Source organism: Megalops cyprinoides, chromosome 8 (genome assembly GCF_013368585.1).
Source record: "Megalops cyprinoides isolate fMegCyp1 chromosome 8, fMegCyp1.pri, whole genome shotgun sequence".
NCBI classification, from domain to species: domain Eukaryota; kingdom Metazoa; phylum Chordata; class Actinopteri; order Elopiformes; family Megalopidae; genus Megalops; species Megalops cyprinoides.
In genome coordinates this window covers 10,252,093-10,270,382 of record NC_050590.1, presented here as the reverse complement: position 1 = coordinate 10,270,382, position 18,290 = coordinate 10,252,093, and the positions used below count along the sequence as shown (strand labels likewise).

Sequence of the window (18,290 nt, the reverse complement as noted above, 5' to 3'; positions counted from 1 at the left end):
GGTTCACGGAGCCGCACCCAGACCAATCACAGAGCAAAGGCTTTAATGAGCGGGGTCGTTTGGCAGGGGGTCCTTGCTGGGAGGGGAAAGTGAAAAAAGGATAACGTTCTCTGAGCTGGAGACATGAAGCACTGGAATTACCCAATGCCAGTATCTTGAAGGTCTTGAGGGCTTTTATTTTTAATCAGAGCAGGAATGGCAGGAATATGTGTTTTTCTGCCATGTATAAACCAGATCCACTCTCTGTGTTTTCTGCTTATGATGGTGATAAAGTGCCTCTTTTTTCATAGAACTCTGTGATGGCTTTATTTAACACAAGATGTTATTTAGACATGTTTATAGAGCAAATGACAACATGAGAGAAAATGCAACTGGTGATGTGTGTGAAGTTAGCACCGTGACCATTGTTTGATTATGCCCATCATTTAGGGCGAACACTGTTACTTTCTGTGAACTGCATATTTTTTGCAGTTTTAGATTTGTACAGTAAGACATAGGTTTGGACCCTAACAAAGTCAGATAGATACAGATAGATTTCTTTGCCGTCTGCTTTTGGACACAGTGGTAAGATTTCCTTATTTGATGTGCGGTGAAGCCAGGGCCATGAGCTGAAAGCTTGTGTGCTGCAAAAACAAATGAGATTTTAATTGAATGGAGTCAGTGGTTTAGTTCCCAGGAGCCTTTTGGCTGACAGCTTTGGACTGCTGAGACAGCGTTGAGTTTCGCCTGCCGAACGGCATTCTGGGAAGGCGCGCCTCCAGAAAGAGCTCGGGCAGCTCGGAAAGGGGCCGGGCTCTCTTGGATGTCGGTTGCTATGATTCCTATGGAGTTTTCCAATAATTACTGTCCCTTTTTGAAGCGCTCTAATGAGCGTGCATCTCTTTGGTAGCCAATCATTAAAACAAACAAAAGCCCTTCTCTGATTATATTATTCTAAAGAACCAAGGTTTGCTTTTGTTACCCGGCGCCTCCTTGCTCCCAAACACTCACTGATGCATTTTTAAAGGGATCAAAATATCAACAATGACAGCCACAACAAAAAAGATCCCTGCTAATTAATTTCAAATGAACCTCAACCTCGTTCTCTCTCTCACTCTCTTTTACTCGTCTCTCTTGCTGCCTCTTCCCCTGTCCTTCCTCGGCAGTCATTTAAATAATCTCCCCAGTGCTTTTCAGTGCTCATTTTATTTGTAATTAAGCTGGGTGCTGCAATGTCCATGAGAGAGCTTTTTATTGAGTGAGTGCAAGGTGTTACCTCTGGACCCTGGGAAGGAGTAATGGCACAGACACCCCTGTCTCTTTGTTCTGGGGTGAAAGGGCTAGGGGGTGACAGGGTTGGGTGCAACTTTACCACAACAGGAAGATGGTTTAATGAGTGACAGGGATTCCCACCAACCACTCCAGTTCCACTTCATCAAAAAAAGCTTTTATATTTATTCACTAATTACCTACGCTATCTCTTTTTTTTTTTTCTTGCGCTAGTGTAGACATGCCACTGCCAGGTCTGCTGTTTACAATATAAATCACATAAGAGGCTTTTCATATTCTCCTCCGTTCCTTTCTAAAGAAACTTAGCAACAATAACGACTTAATTAGCCAGGGATTCCATGCCCTGCTGCATCCCTGAACTTTTTGTTGTCTGTGTCCATCTTATATCCCCGCTGTCGCTCTGTGGAGATTAAACAATGAGACCAGACTCCAAATAAGAGGTGTAGTGTCTGGTGTTCTCATTCCCCCCCAAAATGCTCCAGCATCAAAGGAAAAGCTTTCAGACACCAGTACCCCATGCAGAAAGCAAATAGCTTTTGTTGCCAATAACCATGGTGTTGAACTGAGGTGCCTGTTACTATGCCTTATTCATTCTTTTACTGAGCTGTTGGATAATAAAACAGATTCAGGGTCAGGTGCAAAAGTGGCCGCAGTGAAGGCAGTTCCTTTACAGAAATCGCGGTGTCTCTTGTGAGGGAACAGCTGTGAATCTCCAAGGTCAGAGTCCTTATTTAAAGTTGTTTTTTTTGTTTGGTTGTTGTTCATTTATTTATTTTTTTTTTACACAGCTCTGTGTCCTTGTGACCTGAGCTGTGAGGACCTCTGCAGGTTTTACATTACCTGACGAGGGCTGGACACTTTTCATGTGTGTCAGGAGCACATGGGCCTCAGAGTGGTGTCTGCAGAATACCTAATTGGTGAGGGAAGGGATGCGTTTACCTGTATGTCCTGTTCTTTCAGCCTCTTCATGGGTAAATGCAAAGAGTGAAGATATCGGTTGAGTTGGGCTTCTGAATCAGCTAAATACAAAATACCCCCCCCCCCCCACTCAGAGGAGGATGGAGTAAAACCACAGATCTGCACTGAAAAGCCATCAATGATGCCCCTCTACTGAAAACAGCTTTTCAGTGCACCTATTTAAAGCCTGTTGTGGGGTTGGTTGAAGTAGCATCATGCATGCATTATTTATGGGCATCATTTCCATTATGCAAGCTTACAGTGAGTGGAGGATGTCTCCTCTGATGGAAAGCACTGTGTGCAAAATGATGTCCAAAGTCTTGGGGGGGGGGGGGTGGTTCAATGGGGCATGGGGGCTTAGAGGCAGGGGGTCATTTTGGGAGCGGGTAGGGGAGGTGAACTATAATAAAGAAAAATGCATAGGCAACTCAATGGAGCCCTATAACACCATAGGGGGTTTCAGCATGCCTGGGCGCTGGCATCGTTAGCTCTGTCATCTCAATGAATCAGAGCCACTGAAGACTGTGTAACGGCCCTCATCCCCGATGGAGGAAACATATATCACCGGTATGAGCTTACCCTTGAAGTACCTGCTCACATGTGTGAAAATTGTTATTTTGCTGTCCATATACTTGTCACCCGAATTTGCTCTGCAGCGTACGCGATTTTAAATCATATTAAGCTCTACTCTGTTTTCATGCATCAGTTATTTTAATGTAAACAGCAGAATACATTAGACATGCAGCAAATTTGCTGGCTTTGAGTTAAACATAGATGGTCTTTGTGGATAGACCTGGGCATAGTGATGGCAATTGGAACAAATAAAAGCTCAGATAACATGAAAAGTTAGAGTTTCAGGCTGTATCACATGAGATCCCATGTTAACAAGTATCTCTGTGCAGTAGAAATGTCTGGGAAAGTAATGCACCCACTATCATTACCTGATCTGTACTTTACCATGATCATTGTATCAACAGAGTGTTCTTGGTACTCTGTCCTCTTTAACTTAAGGTCGTGAAAGCAGCTGCATGTAAGCTACATTGCTTTATAGATCTCCATGTCCCTTACCCCTCTCTGTCCTGTTATTAGATCCGCTTATATTACAGTACAGGGCCATCCAGGGAACAGACAATTTGTAATAAGTGAGTGTCTCTGAGCTATTTGCAGAGGGAAAATCTGTGAGGAGTGATATAAAGAAATTTAAAACTCTGCACACAGGGATTTCCTAAGAGAGCACCACTACTGGTGCATTAATCTGATTGTCAGCAAATGGCAGAGTGTGTATTTGTATGCATGCATGCATCTGACTGTGTGTGTGTGTGTGTGTGTGTGTGTGTGTGTGTGTGTGTGTGCACATGCATGCGTGTGTGTGTTTGCATGCACATGCGTGCATGTGAGTTTGAAGGTTTGTGTATGCATGCATGTGACTGTGTGTATGTGATTGTGTGTGTGTGTGTGTGTGTGTGTGTGTATCTGTGTGTGTGTGTTTGTTTGTGCATGTATGCATGCATGTGTGTGTGCTTCTTTTGTTGAGTGTCTGTGGAACTCTGCACCCAGTCCTTGAGATGTGTGATGTGAGTCAATTTGCACAATCTGTGTGTAATGTATCGAGGCTAATAGCGGGGGCCTCATCTTAGCAGACATGTTAGTGGAACATGGAGAGGAAAGGGGTGGGGTGAGTGCTGGAGGGAGCGAGATGGATTCATACTGATTTTGAGTGGGACGGATGCTAGATGAGTAGCGGTTTGGTAGGAGTCACCATCCCCTCAGTCAGGGTCCGTAGTGCCTCGGCCGCGTTTGGTCAAGCCTCACGGTGTGCAGAGCAGACCTGCTGGGTTATCCAGTGACCTAATCCACCCCCTTGCCACATTTCCTACTGGTTTATGAAAGGGTTTGACAGGTAGGCACGGTAGTTTGTCGGGGGTTCGGGAGAGAGGGAGAGAAAGGGTCAGTTTGTGTAATCATACCAGTACGGTGTGATAATCTCCTGCCTCTCCTCCCGTACACTTACCCGTTTCTTCCAATACTAGGCAGCTGTATCATCTCCCTCATATGAGGCGAGCAATCACGAGCGAAGGCACAGCTAATTGTGTGTAGCAGCAAACACGGATGAGACTGACACTTGGTAATAATTACTTTTGCTGATTGTATGCAGCAGATACATGAGGAGATCCAGAAGTGACAGAGGATGATAGGTCCAGAGCCTCCTGCAGACTCACCAGGCTCCATCACTGAAACAGTAACACTAAGCTCTATAGCAAAGATCCAGATAAGAAATAACAGTGACGTGACAGCCCAGTCTGCTTCTCCCATTTTGCGGAGAAGCAGACTGGGCTGCGGAATGTCCAACAGTCTTCATATGCCCTTTTCCCTTTCTTTCTGTTGTAATGGCTGCAGCCCTCGAGGTCCACTTTTGTCCAGTAGGGAGAATTTTAAATCAGGCTGTTTAATTTTTAATCAGAGCGCTAGTCTCTCCCCATTTATGGCCTATCTTTGAATCCAGTCATGACAGGGAGCCATACAATTCTCATTAAATCTAAACAACTTGGGCTCAAACAATATTGATACACAGCAATGGCTGGCATGTTTCAGCACTCTATTTGTTCCTCCATTGCAGCCTTCCAGCAGGATGGATCAATGCCATATCCTTCAGTCCCTCTCTAGGACCTGTCTTTGAGCTGTGTTTCTTTTGAGATTCAGCTGAAGAAAATCAGTAAATTCAACAGCTCGGGATACATCCAAGAAGTGCTCTTGCTGGGTGTAATTGTCGTGCCGGTTCTGCTGAAATGAGTGTGTCAGTTGGAAAAGAATAAAGGTGAATAAGAAGGAGAAGGTTTTGTCTTCTTGTTATGCAGAGTGTGTTCAGATAAAACCAAGTTAATTATGGCTGACATTTAAAGAAGTGCACTTATCTTGAAGATGTTGGGAAATCTGTGAGGAAAAAAAGACAGGCCTTATATTAGATCATTGTTTGTGTTTTATGTCTCCCTCACTACTCACCCACAGCATGAGGAGTGTGTGTGTGTGTGTGTGTGTGTGTGTGTGCGCGTGCTTGTGTGCATGTGTGGTGTGTGTGTGTATGAGTTTTGTCAGATTTGCCAGACCTAAACAATGTGTGCAGTGATTTATATCTAAGGACAGCCCGACTCCACAGCACCAGTGGAAGTTTCTGGTGCTATTGCTACTGATCTGCATGTCTCAGTGGGAGAAACGGTTTGTCAGAATGATGGACTATCACAAGAACCGCTGATTAAAAGTCCAAGAACTGAAACAGAGAGATCAGCTACGACACCAGACTGGTCTGTGGCTCCAGGGGAAAGTTGCTCGCCTTGATTTAACAGATCATTCACTTTCCCTTCCTATGTTCTGTAACACCACATTAAGTGAAGAGATTCTTTCTTTCACAGTCAAGGCACACTTACTCCTGACAAACTATAACTAAGCACTTTGGTATCTGGCTAACCATGAGCTGCACTGCTTAATGCATCCCCCTGGAGCTTCCACGGTCTCATTGCGCATGTGGGGGGGGGAATGGTTGCCTCGCATATGAAGCATTATACCCTTGTGTTGTTGACCTGCTTTCAAATGAAACTGCACAGATGGCTATACTAAGAATCGAAATTGATATGTGAGGTCATATCAGACATTTGTCACGTGGTTCACCTGATCACACATCAGATGGTTCACCTGTGATGATAATGAGGCTGATGCATTTTATGGACTTACTTAGGATTGGTTACTTAGGAACAGACCTGACATAGTCGCTGTGAATGAAAGCGAAACGGAAGCACGGGTAATTGGGTTCCGCTGTTCTTTTGACTTGGAATAAGCATTGATTTCAGTGATTCTTTGGTAGATGTATTTGCTGAACTTGAATGCCAATTATAAATTTTAATTTTGGTAATTATGCCCTTGTACACAGGCTTGTTGTGTATGGACTTCAGATGGCAGTTTGACCTAAGAGAAAAGTCAGACAGTTCTTCTGTCTTGGTGATTATTGCAAGTCTTTCAGTCTGTAAGAAACAGTGCCGTGTGTGCTGCTAAAACTACACCTAGGAAAGATGCTTAAACATGTGCCATATATTTGCTGAGAAACACAAGGGAACATGTGATGTTAGGATATCCTAATAATTCATTTCTGCCAATTAAATGTGTGTGTGTGTGTGTGTGTGTCGGGGGGGGGGGGGGGGGGGGGGTGTTTGTATAGTATTTACATTTCTCTGCATTTATATCCATGTGTGTGTCTTTATGTGCATGCATACATGTGTGTGTGTCCTCCTCTTTATAACAGGTCAAGCTCAGACTAGCACAGATATCAAGGAGGAGCAGTAATGAGACGCTGGTTTCCCTCACAGTTATGGCTGACGTGGATAAATGTTTAATCACAAAGCTGCTCCCGGAGATGGTGTTTACTCTGTTATTCGAATGTTCCATTTTCTCAGCAGTTTTGCAAAGCCTAAACAGAGACTCATTATCTGGAAGGATTTATTTTTGTAATTGCTGTAGAAGTGTTACACACAGGGAATCACTACTCTGTTCCTAACAATACTTTGTTCCTGATGATGATGATGGTGATGATGATGGTGATCAAGATGATTATTGTTAAATATATGATTATTATTATTAAATACACAATGATTATTGTAATACTACCATTCTGATCCTAATAGTATTCTGTTTCTGATGATGATGATGATGATGATGATGATGATGAAGATGATGGTGGTGGTGATCAAAATGATCATTAAGTATTACATTATAAAAAATGACAACAGATATACATATTCAATGACTCTTTCTCCACCATTTATCTTATCCCTCTGTTTCTCTCTGCCTTTGAGATGCAAAGTCACATCAACGACATCGTGGATTGCAACAGATGTAGTTAAAGCTATAAACGGTAGCATGTAGAACAGACGTGTAACATGCTGTCTCTGTCTCTCCTGTTCTCTCAGCAATGGCGGAGTTCCATGTTCAGCCCCAGTCTGTGAGGGCGGAGGAGGCGGGGGTGTGCCGCTTCCAGTGCCAGATCCATGGTGTGCCGGAGCCCATCATCAGCTGGGAGAAAGATGGCAGGGAGGTGGACACAGAGGATGAGAGGTACTGCGCTCAGGAGCTCTGTACTGCAGTTTCAGACCTGTAATCTCTGTAATCCATCTCAGACTCACCCGTCCACACAGGGGTGATCTGTAATAGAACTCAAACCTCACTCTGTCACGCAGGGGTTATCAGTACTCTAGCCCAAACCCCACTTTGTCAAAACGGTGGTAGGGAAACAAACGCGGACCACAGGGTATTCCGGTTCCAGGCGTTTATTTGAATCGGCAGGCGGTTCGTAATTCAGAGACAGGCAGGGTTCGAAACATGGAGAAGCAGTCCGGGGGCAAATCCAGAATTGGGAGTCGGGGCAGGCAGGGTCAGGAACCAGGCAGGTGAGTGGTGTCAATCAGATCCGAAGCGGCAGGCAGAAATCGAAGTCGGGAAACAGGCAGGAATGGCAATGTGGCAAGCGATCAGGGAAACTAATGCAGGGACGAGACAGGTAACAAACACTGAAATGAACTAGCAACGAGACAGATACAAGCAGGGATATAAATAGCTGGGGTAATGAGGAGATGGGATACAGGTGAGCAGGCAGGCAGGTGACGGTGATGAGGAAATCAGGTGGGCGGGGACCAGGCTGGGAGCGGGGCAGGGGCTGGAACACAAGGAAAAACAAAAAGCACATGGACAGGGAAAAAACAAAAACACAGCGTCTTAGGGGGGCGGAGCCCTGACACACTCTGTCATTCAGGGATTGTCTATAATACAGATCAACTCTTACTCTGTCATACAGGGATTATTTGTACTGTAGCCCAGCCCTCACTCTTTCATACAGGGATTGTGTGTACTTTCATTCAGCCCTTACTCTGTCATTCAGGATTATCTGTACTGTAGCCCAACACTCACTCTGTCATACAGGGATTATCTTTAATCTAGTCTAACCCTCACTCTCTCATGCAGGAATCGTCTGTTGTCCAGCTCAGCCCTCACTCTCTCACATGTTCCCATATTTGTTCTAACACAATATATTTACATGCTGTGATGGATGTTTGTGATGGGCAGTGGATTCTTTCTCCCCACAGGTACACCCTCCTGCCCACAGGTGTGCTTCAGATCACAGGTCTGCGCTCCGAGGACAGTGGTGTGTTTCGCTGCGTGGCCCACAACAGCGCTGGAGTCAAACATAGTGCCGGTGCCCGTCTCACTGTCTCAGGTCGGCTCACTTTTCTGCCAGCGTTCTCTGGGTAATGTTTTTGAGTTCGTTTTTTTTTTTTTTTGGTGCAATATAAATGTGTGATAATAATCCATTTAGCCATCTCTCTCTCTTTTTTCTCTCTTTCACACTCTCAGGCTCTCAGTCTTCTGTTTACAAGGAGCCGGTAATACTGGTGGGTCCTGAAAACCTCACACTCACCGTCCACCAGACTGCCATTTTGGAGTGCGTTGCCACTGGATACCCACGCCCAATTGTGTCTTGGAGCAGACTAGGTAAGGATGCTTTTTTAAAATTGTATTTCAAATCAATGATCGAGAGCAGAAGCTCTCTACAGATACAGGGACCTCATTTTTTGTAGTCCACCTCAAGGTTTAAAAGGCCTGTTGGAACCCAAGAGAATAAATGGATTGGGGAAGAGCATTCTGATACCTTATAATATAATGAAGCCAGGTCTACCTATGAGTCAAATGCATGTTGTGATGATGGTGATCATGATCATCAAGATGATCATGAAGATGATTGTGGTGATCAAATTTTAGGATGCAATCTGAGAAGACCTTCACCCTCTTCACCCTCTCAGATCACAAAAGGTCCTTACAAAGGTGCTGGGAAAATGTGGCATTTCCAAAGGTTTTTCAGAGTTTGTGAAAAATACATGATTTAATTTGTCAAAGCTGATATAAATTGGATGTAAATTTAAGCATGTTATATTTTTGTGTGTGTTTGTTTATTTTGAGATGCTCTGTGCTTTTCAAATATACAAGAATTGAATTGTGGAATTGAACTGTAGATGTTTTTTTTTATTATTTTTATATGGAATATAGTATAAGTAGTCTCGTTTCAGTAATGCTTCTCTGCTTCATGCACATTGTAATGAAATAACGCATATGAAATAATGTTTGTCAGACAGAGCTCATTAAAGCAATTTTGTGTTGACCATAGAATAGAATTTTTGTTGATTTCTGAACACATATTCATATCTAGTGTGGAATAATTTGCAGATTCACAAATGAATGCTTCCACTACACATACTCACTATGTCATGATTCAAGGCAAATGTGGTGTTAATTCATATATTATTAATATCAGGCATGGATTATACTTGCACCTCATGCATACACAGTGTGTTGTTTTTAGCAGTGATTCTATTATTAATTTGTAATTTGTATGCTCCACTCTTTAAAAATAATAAATGCCCTGATTGCCTACAGAACAATCAGACTTGGTGTTGTTGAAAGGATTTTGTTAGCTCCTTATTACATTTAAAGCCCATCAGTTTTCAGATGGTTCCAGATTAGAGGACTGTTGAAAGCCTCTTTAAGACATTTATCTTGCTGACCTTAGAGCAAATTAATGGAAGAAAAAATAGTTTAACGTTCCGGCTCCCAAGCTGGAATGACAGAAGTGATGAAGTGCCACTGTGCAGAGCCTGCATGTTTGTGTCACTGTGTATATATGTGTGTGTGTGTGTGTGTGTGTGTATGTGTGTGTGTGTGTGTGTGTGTGTCTGTGTATGTGTGTGTGTGTGTGTGTCTGTGTCTGTGTCTGTGTGTGTGTGCACATGTATATACATATATACGCCTGTGTGTTAGGTTGTAGATCTACACCTTGGTTCAGGTATACGTATAGTCTAACTATTAAGTGTGCATCTTGAAACAGTATTCTTGTTTTGCGAAAGATTGATTTTTTTTTGTTCTCCAAATGGAGATGGACCTGTTGTAAGTGATGCACAAAACACTTGAGGGTCCAGCGTAATCGCTTCAAGGTGTTGGGGATTCATCCCCCTTAGCACAACACCTCAGCTGCCGCTGACCTCTGCTGCTCCCAGCTTTACGATGTAATGTTTTTGAAAGCTGTCATCCAATCTAATCCGAAACCTCCCCTGCCCCCAATCAGCTCAATCTCTTTTAATCAGATTCTGGATACTGCCTTGCACAGTTTGGCTGGAATTAAATGCTAACATGATGGGATCTCATCGCATTAGATTGTGTGTGTTGTGGGGGGGGGGGAGCCGTAATGAATCGAATTGATTCTCATTAAGGCGGTCTTTAATGCCACAGTTTGTTTTGTCTTTTTTATTTTGTAGTGCAAACATTTTTTTGTGTGTTCTCTGCCTTCTCTGTCTCTGTCTATAATCCAGTTATGTAGGGCTGTAAGGAGGTCAGGTTCCCGTTCAGAGGGGACTGTGTGAAAATTCTGTCTTTTACAGCCAAAGTCAGACAAAAACTGCTAACGGGAGGTCATCCCTTTGCCATTGCTGGTCTTTCATTCAGCCGGTCCCTAGTGACTTAATTGGTTCACAGTAGTATAGAGAGTACTGAGGAATTGGTGGGATCTTACTGTGAATGTTTAAAACCTTACTGAACTGAATGGCCCCTCTATGGCCCCTCTTCTGTCATAATAGAGAAATAAAGTCGTAAAAGTTAAACTCAAAAATCTTCCCATTCCTCTGTGGTTGTGTCGTCCGTAGTTTGCTGTTATCAGAGAGTGGATGCACTTTCACAGATTTCTCTCTGATGGCTGTCATTTTAATATTTTGTTAGTCAGCATCACCATGATTTGGATTTTTTGGTTGGGATTTCTCCCATGTAAAAATGCTAATTTTGCATTTATGAAATTATGCAGCAACATCTATGGCTTATTTTTTTTTTAATAAAATAATAATAAATAAATATATATATTTTTTAAATAAAAATGGCAATTAACAAATCTGAACAAAAGTAGATATTTATTTCACCAGTACAACCACAATAATTACAAGCTAGTAATCAGTTACAGCCCTGCTAATGTCATTGTTGGTGGACAGCGAGCATGGAAGTGAACTGAAGATATGCACCAGTCAGCCACGACTGAGGGAGGCATCCCTGTATGATACACAATCAACAGAAATAACACTTTTAATTAAGCCATGCTTATGATAAAAATGGTTGGCAAGAATGCCAATTACCCAGCGGGAGAGTAATGGATACTAGGAAATATTTTTTACTGGCAGGTGGCACTAAAATGTCACAGAAGATGACAATCAGCCAGCCAGTGTTTTCTTAATGCAGCACTAAAGCAAAATATATTGTCTGATTTTCATTTTCTCTCGAGTTTGTGTGGTCACAATCTGGTCAGTATACAGTATATTGTGGACATTTTCTGATTTTTCTGATTTTGTTAAAGGAATACTTTAAACCAGTCAGCTCCAATATATGTTTGCTTTTGTGCAATCTTTTCCTAAAAAAGTTTGAGTCAGATATCATAGTTTATGTTATCCTTGCATGCCCACTTTACATGAATATTCATCATTGTTCAACTGACAACTCGAAACTGGAAAAACATTGTAAAGCATTGGGGAATTTAAAATCCATTTTTTACTTTGAACACACTGTACTCATTATAAGAGTTCTGTAAATAAATAAAAAGAGTTGGGATTAAAAAAGAATCATGCATAAATTTATGGATTACAAGAATGCGCAAACCGCAACATGACATTAAAATGATTCTTGAAGGGAATGCAAACATTTATAGAGTTACTTGATTTTCTGTTTCTTAAATGCAGCTCGCAGGTTTTAAATACATTTTCATGATAAATTTGTGTTTACTTATTTGTTTATTTGAAGCATTTTGGAAGTGGAAATCTTTAGCGTCTTTTTCAATTTCATTTTCAAAATTCCAATATTATCCCTTCAGTACCAAAATAGGGAAATGTGTGTCCGTGTGCCATTCGATTTCACGTCAGTTTAATGCTCAGGTGCACAGTGTGCACCGTTATTGTGTAATACAGGGCTGGCCATATGGCCCATCTCCCCCGCCTGGACCTGGAGATAGCAGCGCCGTGGCTGCTTGCCGAACCCGAAATGTTTTAGGCTCCCCGTCTTTTTTTTTTTCCCCTCGCTGCTCTTTAACACCTCTAAGCCAAAGCCCCGTGGACGGCAGATGTCGGCTAAACGACAGAACGCTGCGACGCGAGGGGAGGCAACGCTGTCGCTGTCTTGTCGGGATCTTTAAAATCTCCGAATCGGCCACCCATGCGCATTTACAAGACAGAGAAGCAGCGTTGTGAATGAGTAATTGACGTGTAAGGGATTGGCCGCTCATAACTGAAGCATGCATCGGAAAAGGCTGCAGGGGTAGAATCACAGAGTGGGGCTTTGTCGGGCCGAGGGAGGGAGGGCGGAGAGAGAGGGTGAGCCACTGGAGATGTCCCTCCAGCACTCTGTCCCTGTCACAGAGCGGAAGGAGAGGAGGGGAGGAGGCGCTCGGACACACTCATACGGACACACTCACTCACACACACACACACACACCCGGTCTCACACTTCAGCCCCATTACACATTGTCACTCACACGGACTCTTGTTGAAACCATGGCAACAGAAATGTATGTCGCTGGCTGCACGTCTTTGGCGGCTGGCCTCACGTGGCCTTGCCCTTCTCCGATATGCAGCCACTGTGTTCTCAGCTTATTTGTCACCTTTGTTCTTATTAACCTCTGCATTACAGTATAGCCTCTGTCAGTGCTGGAGAGTTTCTGAGGAGTTGCGTTTACATACATGATAATGCCTGCGTGTATGTCTTCTGTACATATCATACAGAGTTTTTCTCCTGTGATATGATCTATATCATATACTGTAATCCTATACTGTATAACAATTACTGAACAATAATATAATGTAATAATAATAAAATGTATTCCTCGTAATTGAATGTAATGTGTATGTATTCCTCGTATTGTAAGTCGTTTTGGATAAAAGCGTCTGCTAAATGAGTAAATGTAAATGTAATAGGCTAGAGGCTACATACTGTATACTTTAACTGGTATGACTAAATGGTCACTTATGACCATTAATTGCATTTTTTACATTCATACATTTACCTGATTGTTCTCTTGTGCAGATTATTGTGTTTTAGAGTTGTTGAGCTTGACATGCAGAATAACATGCCAAATGTTTTGTGCATTGCTATGGCATGTATTCTTTTTTTCAACACACTCTCTGTCTCTCTCTCTCTCTCTCTGCTATCAGATGGGCGTCCGATCGGTGTGGAAGGAATCCAGGTGCTGGGGACGGGGAACCTGATGATATCGGACGTCGGGGTGCAGCACTCGGGGGTCTACGTCTGTGCGGCCAACAAGCCAGGGACCCGTGTGCGCAGAACTGCGCAGGGGCGACTGGTGGTGCAAGGTGAGGGGGAGTCGTAGGGAACAGGGTGGGAAGGTGAGATAGGTGGGAAGATGATGATGGTAGACACATACAGTACATACTATAGGGGAAAGGTAGGAACAAATGAACTGATAGAAAGCAAAACATATGGTGAATGAGGAGTGTATGGTAGAACAACGAAGCACTAAGCTGAATTCAAATAAGAGTTCCTTTGGGAATCGGGTGAATCTTAATTAAGCTAAATAGGAAGTTAAACATCCGCAGAGATACTAACAGCATGATGATGATCCACCAGGGGACATTGGTTGCAGCAGAGCATTGTTGGCTTCTGCTTATTAACCACACACTGTGTCCCGCATTGAGAATTGATGCTGCAGCCAAATAGAGAATGCAGCAGCCCCGGTCTCACTGCAGCATACTTCATTTATGCCACATGGGGTGGGGGGGGTAGGGTGGGGTGAAGGAGGGGTTGAGAGAAAGAAAAGGAGGGAGGGAGAAAGAGAAGGAGACAAAGAAGAGAGAGGGGGAGAGAGTAAAGGTGCGAGGGAGCAGGAGAATGTGAGAGGGAGGGGGAGAGAGGAGAGAGAGGTAAAAAAGTGAGTGAGAGCTGATTAGGCCAGCAGTCTCACATCAGTACTCTCCCTGACCTGCTCTGCTTCCCCTTTACCCAGTATCTGCACTGTGGAAAGAAGACAAAAAAGTGCACAAGGCCTTATTCCTATCATTCTTACCTATGCCCCATAACCATGTGATCATCCATAGGAGTGATTTATGGTGAAGTAGAGGACCCATACACACATATGGCGGCAAAGATAATTATGTGACAATAAATATGGGACTGAAGATGTGAGCATAGGCAAAGATGAATTACAACTGGAGAGGAGATAGACAGCAGTGCCTGGCATGCAAACAGCCTAGCTATGTGGTAATATAAGGGCACTGTAATAAAATCTAAGGAGTGAGGGAAGAGGAGAGTGACTTCACAGCAACTTAATGAGACATCACTTTAAGCTGTCTTGTGGGACTGGAGCTTGTCTCAGTTACACATTTTAATATGCTGGTGGCAGCCAATTTGCCATAAGCCAATTACAAAAAAATGAAATTATCATCCCATTAACAGCAATACTAATGCAAATAATAATATGAATATAATTATAACAACAGTAACAGCAAAACCCACCACACATAGTCTTAACGGTGCTCATAAATCTCCGCCCAAGAGGAATGCTGTGTAATTAATGGTTAATAGAGTATTGGATTACCTGCATTCTTCCCTCAAGACAGCTCTGTAACAATCGCCGGTGACCATGCATGGTTCAAACAATGGCATGATTCATGGTGGAAAGGAAGATACAGTGCTGGCCAAAAGTATTGGCACCCCTGCAATTCTGTCAGATAATGCTCAATTTCTCCCAGAAAATGATTGCAATTACAAATGTTTTGGTAGTAATATCTTCATTTATTTTGCTTGCAATAAAAAAACACAAAAGAGAAAGAAAAAAAAGTCAAATCAAGTATCAATTTACACAAAACTCCAAAAATGGGCCGGACAAAAGTATTGGCACCCTTTGAAAAATCATGTGATGCTTCTCTAATTTGTGTAATTAACAGCCCCTGTTACTTACCTGTGACACATAACAGGTGGTGGCAATCACTAAATCACACTTGCAGCCAGTTAAAATGGATTAAAGTTGACTCAACCTCTGTCCTGTGTCCTTGTGTGTACCACATTGAGTATGGAGAAAAGAAAGAAGACCAAAGAACTGTCTGAGGACTTGAGAAGCAAAATTGTGAGGAAGCATGGGCAATCTCAAGGCTACAAGTCCATCTCCAAAGACCTGAATGTTCCTGTGTCTACCGTGCGCAGTGTCATCAATAGGTTTAAAGCCCATGGCACTGTGGCTAACCTCCCTAGATGTGGACGGAAAAGAAAAATTGACGAGAGATTTCAACGAAAGATTGTGCGGATGGTGGATAAAGAACCTCGACTAACATCCAGACAAGTTCAAGCTGTCCTGCAGTCCGAGGGTACAACAGTGTCAACCCGTACTATCCGTCGGTGTCTGAATGAAAAGGGACTCTATGGTAGGATACCCAGGAAGACTCCACTTCTGACCCAGAGACATAAAAAAGCCAGGCTGGAGTTTGCTAAAACTTACCTGAGAAAGCCAAAAAACATTTTGGAAGAATGTTCTCTGGTCAGATGAGACAAAAGTAGAGCTTTTTGGGAAAAGGCATCAACATAGAGTTTACAGGAAAAAAAACAAGGCCTTCAAAGAAAAGAACACGGTCCCCACAGTCAAACATGGCGGAGGTTCCCTGATGTTTTGGGGTTGCTTTGCTGCCTCTGGCACTGGACTGCTTGACCGTGTGCATGGCATTATGAAGTCTGAAGACTACCAACAAATTTTGCAGCGTAATGTAGGGCCCAGTGTGAGAAAGCTGGGTCTCCCTCAGAGGTCATGGGTCTTCCAGCAGGACAATGACCCAAAGCACACTTCAAAAAGCACTAGAAAATGGTTTGAGGGAAAGCACTGGAGACTTCTAAAGTGGCCAGCAATGAGTCCAGACCTGAATCCCATAGAACACTTGTGGAGAGATCTGAAAATGGCAGTTTGGAGAAGGCACCCTTCAAATCTCAGGGAGCTGGAGCAGTTTGCCAAAGAAGAATGGTCTAAAATTCCAGCAGAGCATTGTAAGAAACTCATTGATGGATACCGGAAGCGGTTGTTCGCAGTTATTTTGTCCAAAGGTTGTGCTACCAAGTATTAGGCTGAGGGTGCCAATACTTTTGTCCGGTCCATTTTTGGAGTTTTGTGTAAAATGATAATTGATTTAATTTTTTTTTCATTGTCTTAAATAATCACAGGGATGGGGCAGAGGTGGGTGAATAGCAAACTCCTCTCTGCCAGAAAGCTCTCCCTGTTGAGTTTTTTTTTCCTTGCCTATTTTGAAACGTGTATTTTATTGTTTTGATTTACATGGCTGAATTGATTCGGCATCATTCTCCCCCTGTTTCCTTGTCTAAGCCTGCTTTTCACAGTTGTTCTCAAGTTCATCTGGTTCTTCATTGGTGTTTTGTTTGCTGCTTGTCTGCTGATTCCCTGCATAATATATGTGATGGGCCTGGATTAATCTCGATTGGGTGTCCATTTTCTTTCGCTCATTGTTTTAGACTGTGGTGGGAAGTGGAAGTATGGGGCAATATTCATATGCACTTGAGATTATTTTAATTAAATAACAAAAAAAGATCATGCCCTGAAATTGTAACATTATTCCTACACTGCAGTAATGTCACTGGCTAACAGGCTAACCAATCAACAGCATCTGGAAAGAAAACCTAACAACCACCTGGGTGTCTCTCCAGCTCCAGCAGAGTTTGTCCAGCCTCCCCAGTCTATAGCGCGGCCAGCGGGCACCACTGCCGTCTTCACCTGCCTGGCGCAGGGCGAGCCCGTGCCCCAGCTCACCTGGCTGAAGAACGGCCAGATCCTGGAACCGGGAGGCCATGTCAAGCTCAGGAACAACAACAGGTGAGCCCAGAACAAGATTCCCAGGGCTCTCTGGCTTGGTTAGAGAGGGCTTGGCATACCGCGTGCTCAGGGTTACCGTAACACTTCCAAAATTATCTGTGTTAGGGTCATTACTTTACATTCATTTAGCAGATGTTCTTATCCAGAGCGACCTCCAGCACAAAATAACAGGAGTGCATCCATTCAGGCTGAATGAGCAACAGTGTCAGACCAGCCAACAAAACACCCCCAGACCAATGAGTGTGAACATAACACCATTCAAGCCCTGCCACAAGTTAACTTGTGCAACCTGACTAGGCAAGGGAAGCCAGGTATACGACCATACATCAGTCACTAGATCACAGAATCCAAACCTCATAGCAATACGACACATAAAATAAACAGCAAGTAATACAAGTATCTTGTGTTGTGGGGTGGGGATTGAGGTGGAACCAAGATGCAGTCTGAAGAGATGGGTCCTCCGTCTGCGTCAGTGTGGCAGTAATATCACAATATGTCTGTTATTGCCATCACTGTCAGAAAGGGTGATGTAGTTGCAAATTAGATAAGGGCTCAAATTCACAATAGCTCTGATTGGATTCATCAGAGAATTCTGAAATAAGAATAGGGAGCTAGAATATAGGTTCAGTTGGTGTTTTGTTATATTGTTTGCAATACCTTGCCAAGTAGGTACTGTAGACATTGGGAGCTTTGGGGAGCAGTTTCTGGCCAGGATCCAGTGCTTAACATACTGCGTAATGTTGTCTGTGTTTGGCATGTAATTTCTCCACGCAGATGTAAACACCCCTCTAACCATGGAGAGTAACAGAGGCTTAGCATGCCTGGGAACATTCCAGGCCTTTGAATAAGAGCGGGTGGTTTTGGGAGATTAGGAGGAGTTGCACAGTAATTAATATTACAGGATTTTTTTTTTCCAGATGCATCCATTACATGGGTGGTAAAATTTGTTTGAAAACTAATGCACCATATCTACTTCCTCTGAAGCAGAGGCTCTTGGGGCAGTTCTAACATCTTTTACAGAGCCCCTGCTGTCTATTTATGTATCTGGCAGTCGCCCTTAAATAGGGCATTTGTCCAGGTTTTAGATGAATGTTGACCATGACATTAGAGAGGGGTGGTGAGACAT

At 43.2% G+C, this 18,290-nt stretch overlaps 1 protein-coding gene across 1 annotated transcript in view; it reads left to right on the top strand.

Annotated features, from left to right (window-relative positions):
- LOC118782358 (immunoglobulin superfamily DCC subclass member 3-like) overlaps positions 1 to 18,290 on the top strand; it is a 56,002-nt gene that overhangs the window by 28,054 nt on the left and 9,658 nt on the right. The window contains exons 3-7 of the mRNA XM_036535675.1: positions 7,182 to 7,326; positions 8,352 to 8,482; positions 8,620 to 8,757; positions 13,494 to 13,652; positions 16,999 to 17,164. Of these exons, the coding sequence (XP_036391568.1) occupies positions 7,182 to 7,326; positions 8,352 to 8,482; positions 8,620 to 8,757; positions 13,494 to 13,652; positions 16,999 to 17,164 (739 nt within the window). The remainder of the gene's footprint in view (positions 1 to 7,181; positions 7,327 to 8,351; positions 8,483 to 8,619; positions 8,758 to 13,493; positions 13,653 to 16,998; positions 17,165 to 18,290) is intronic.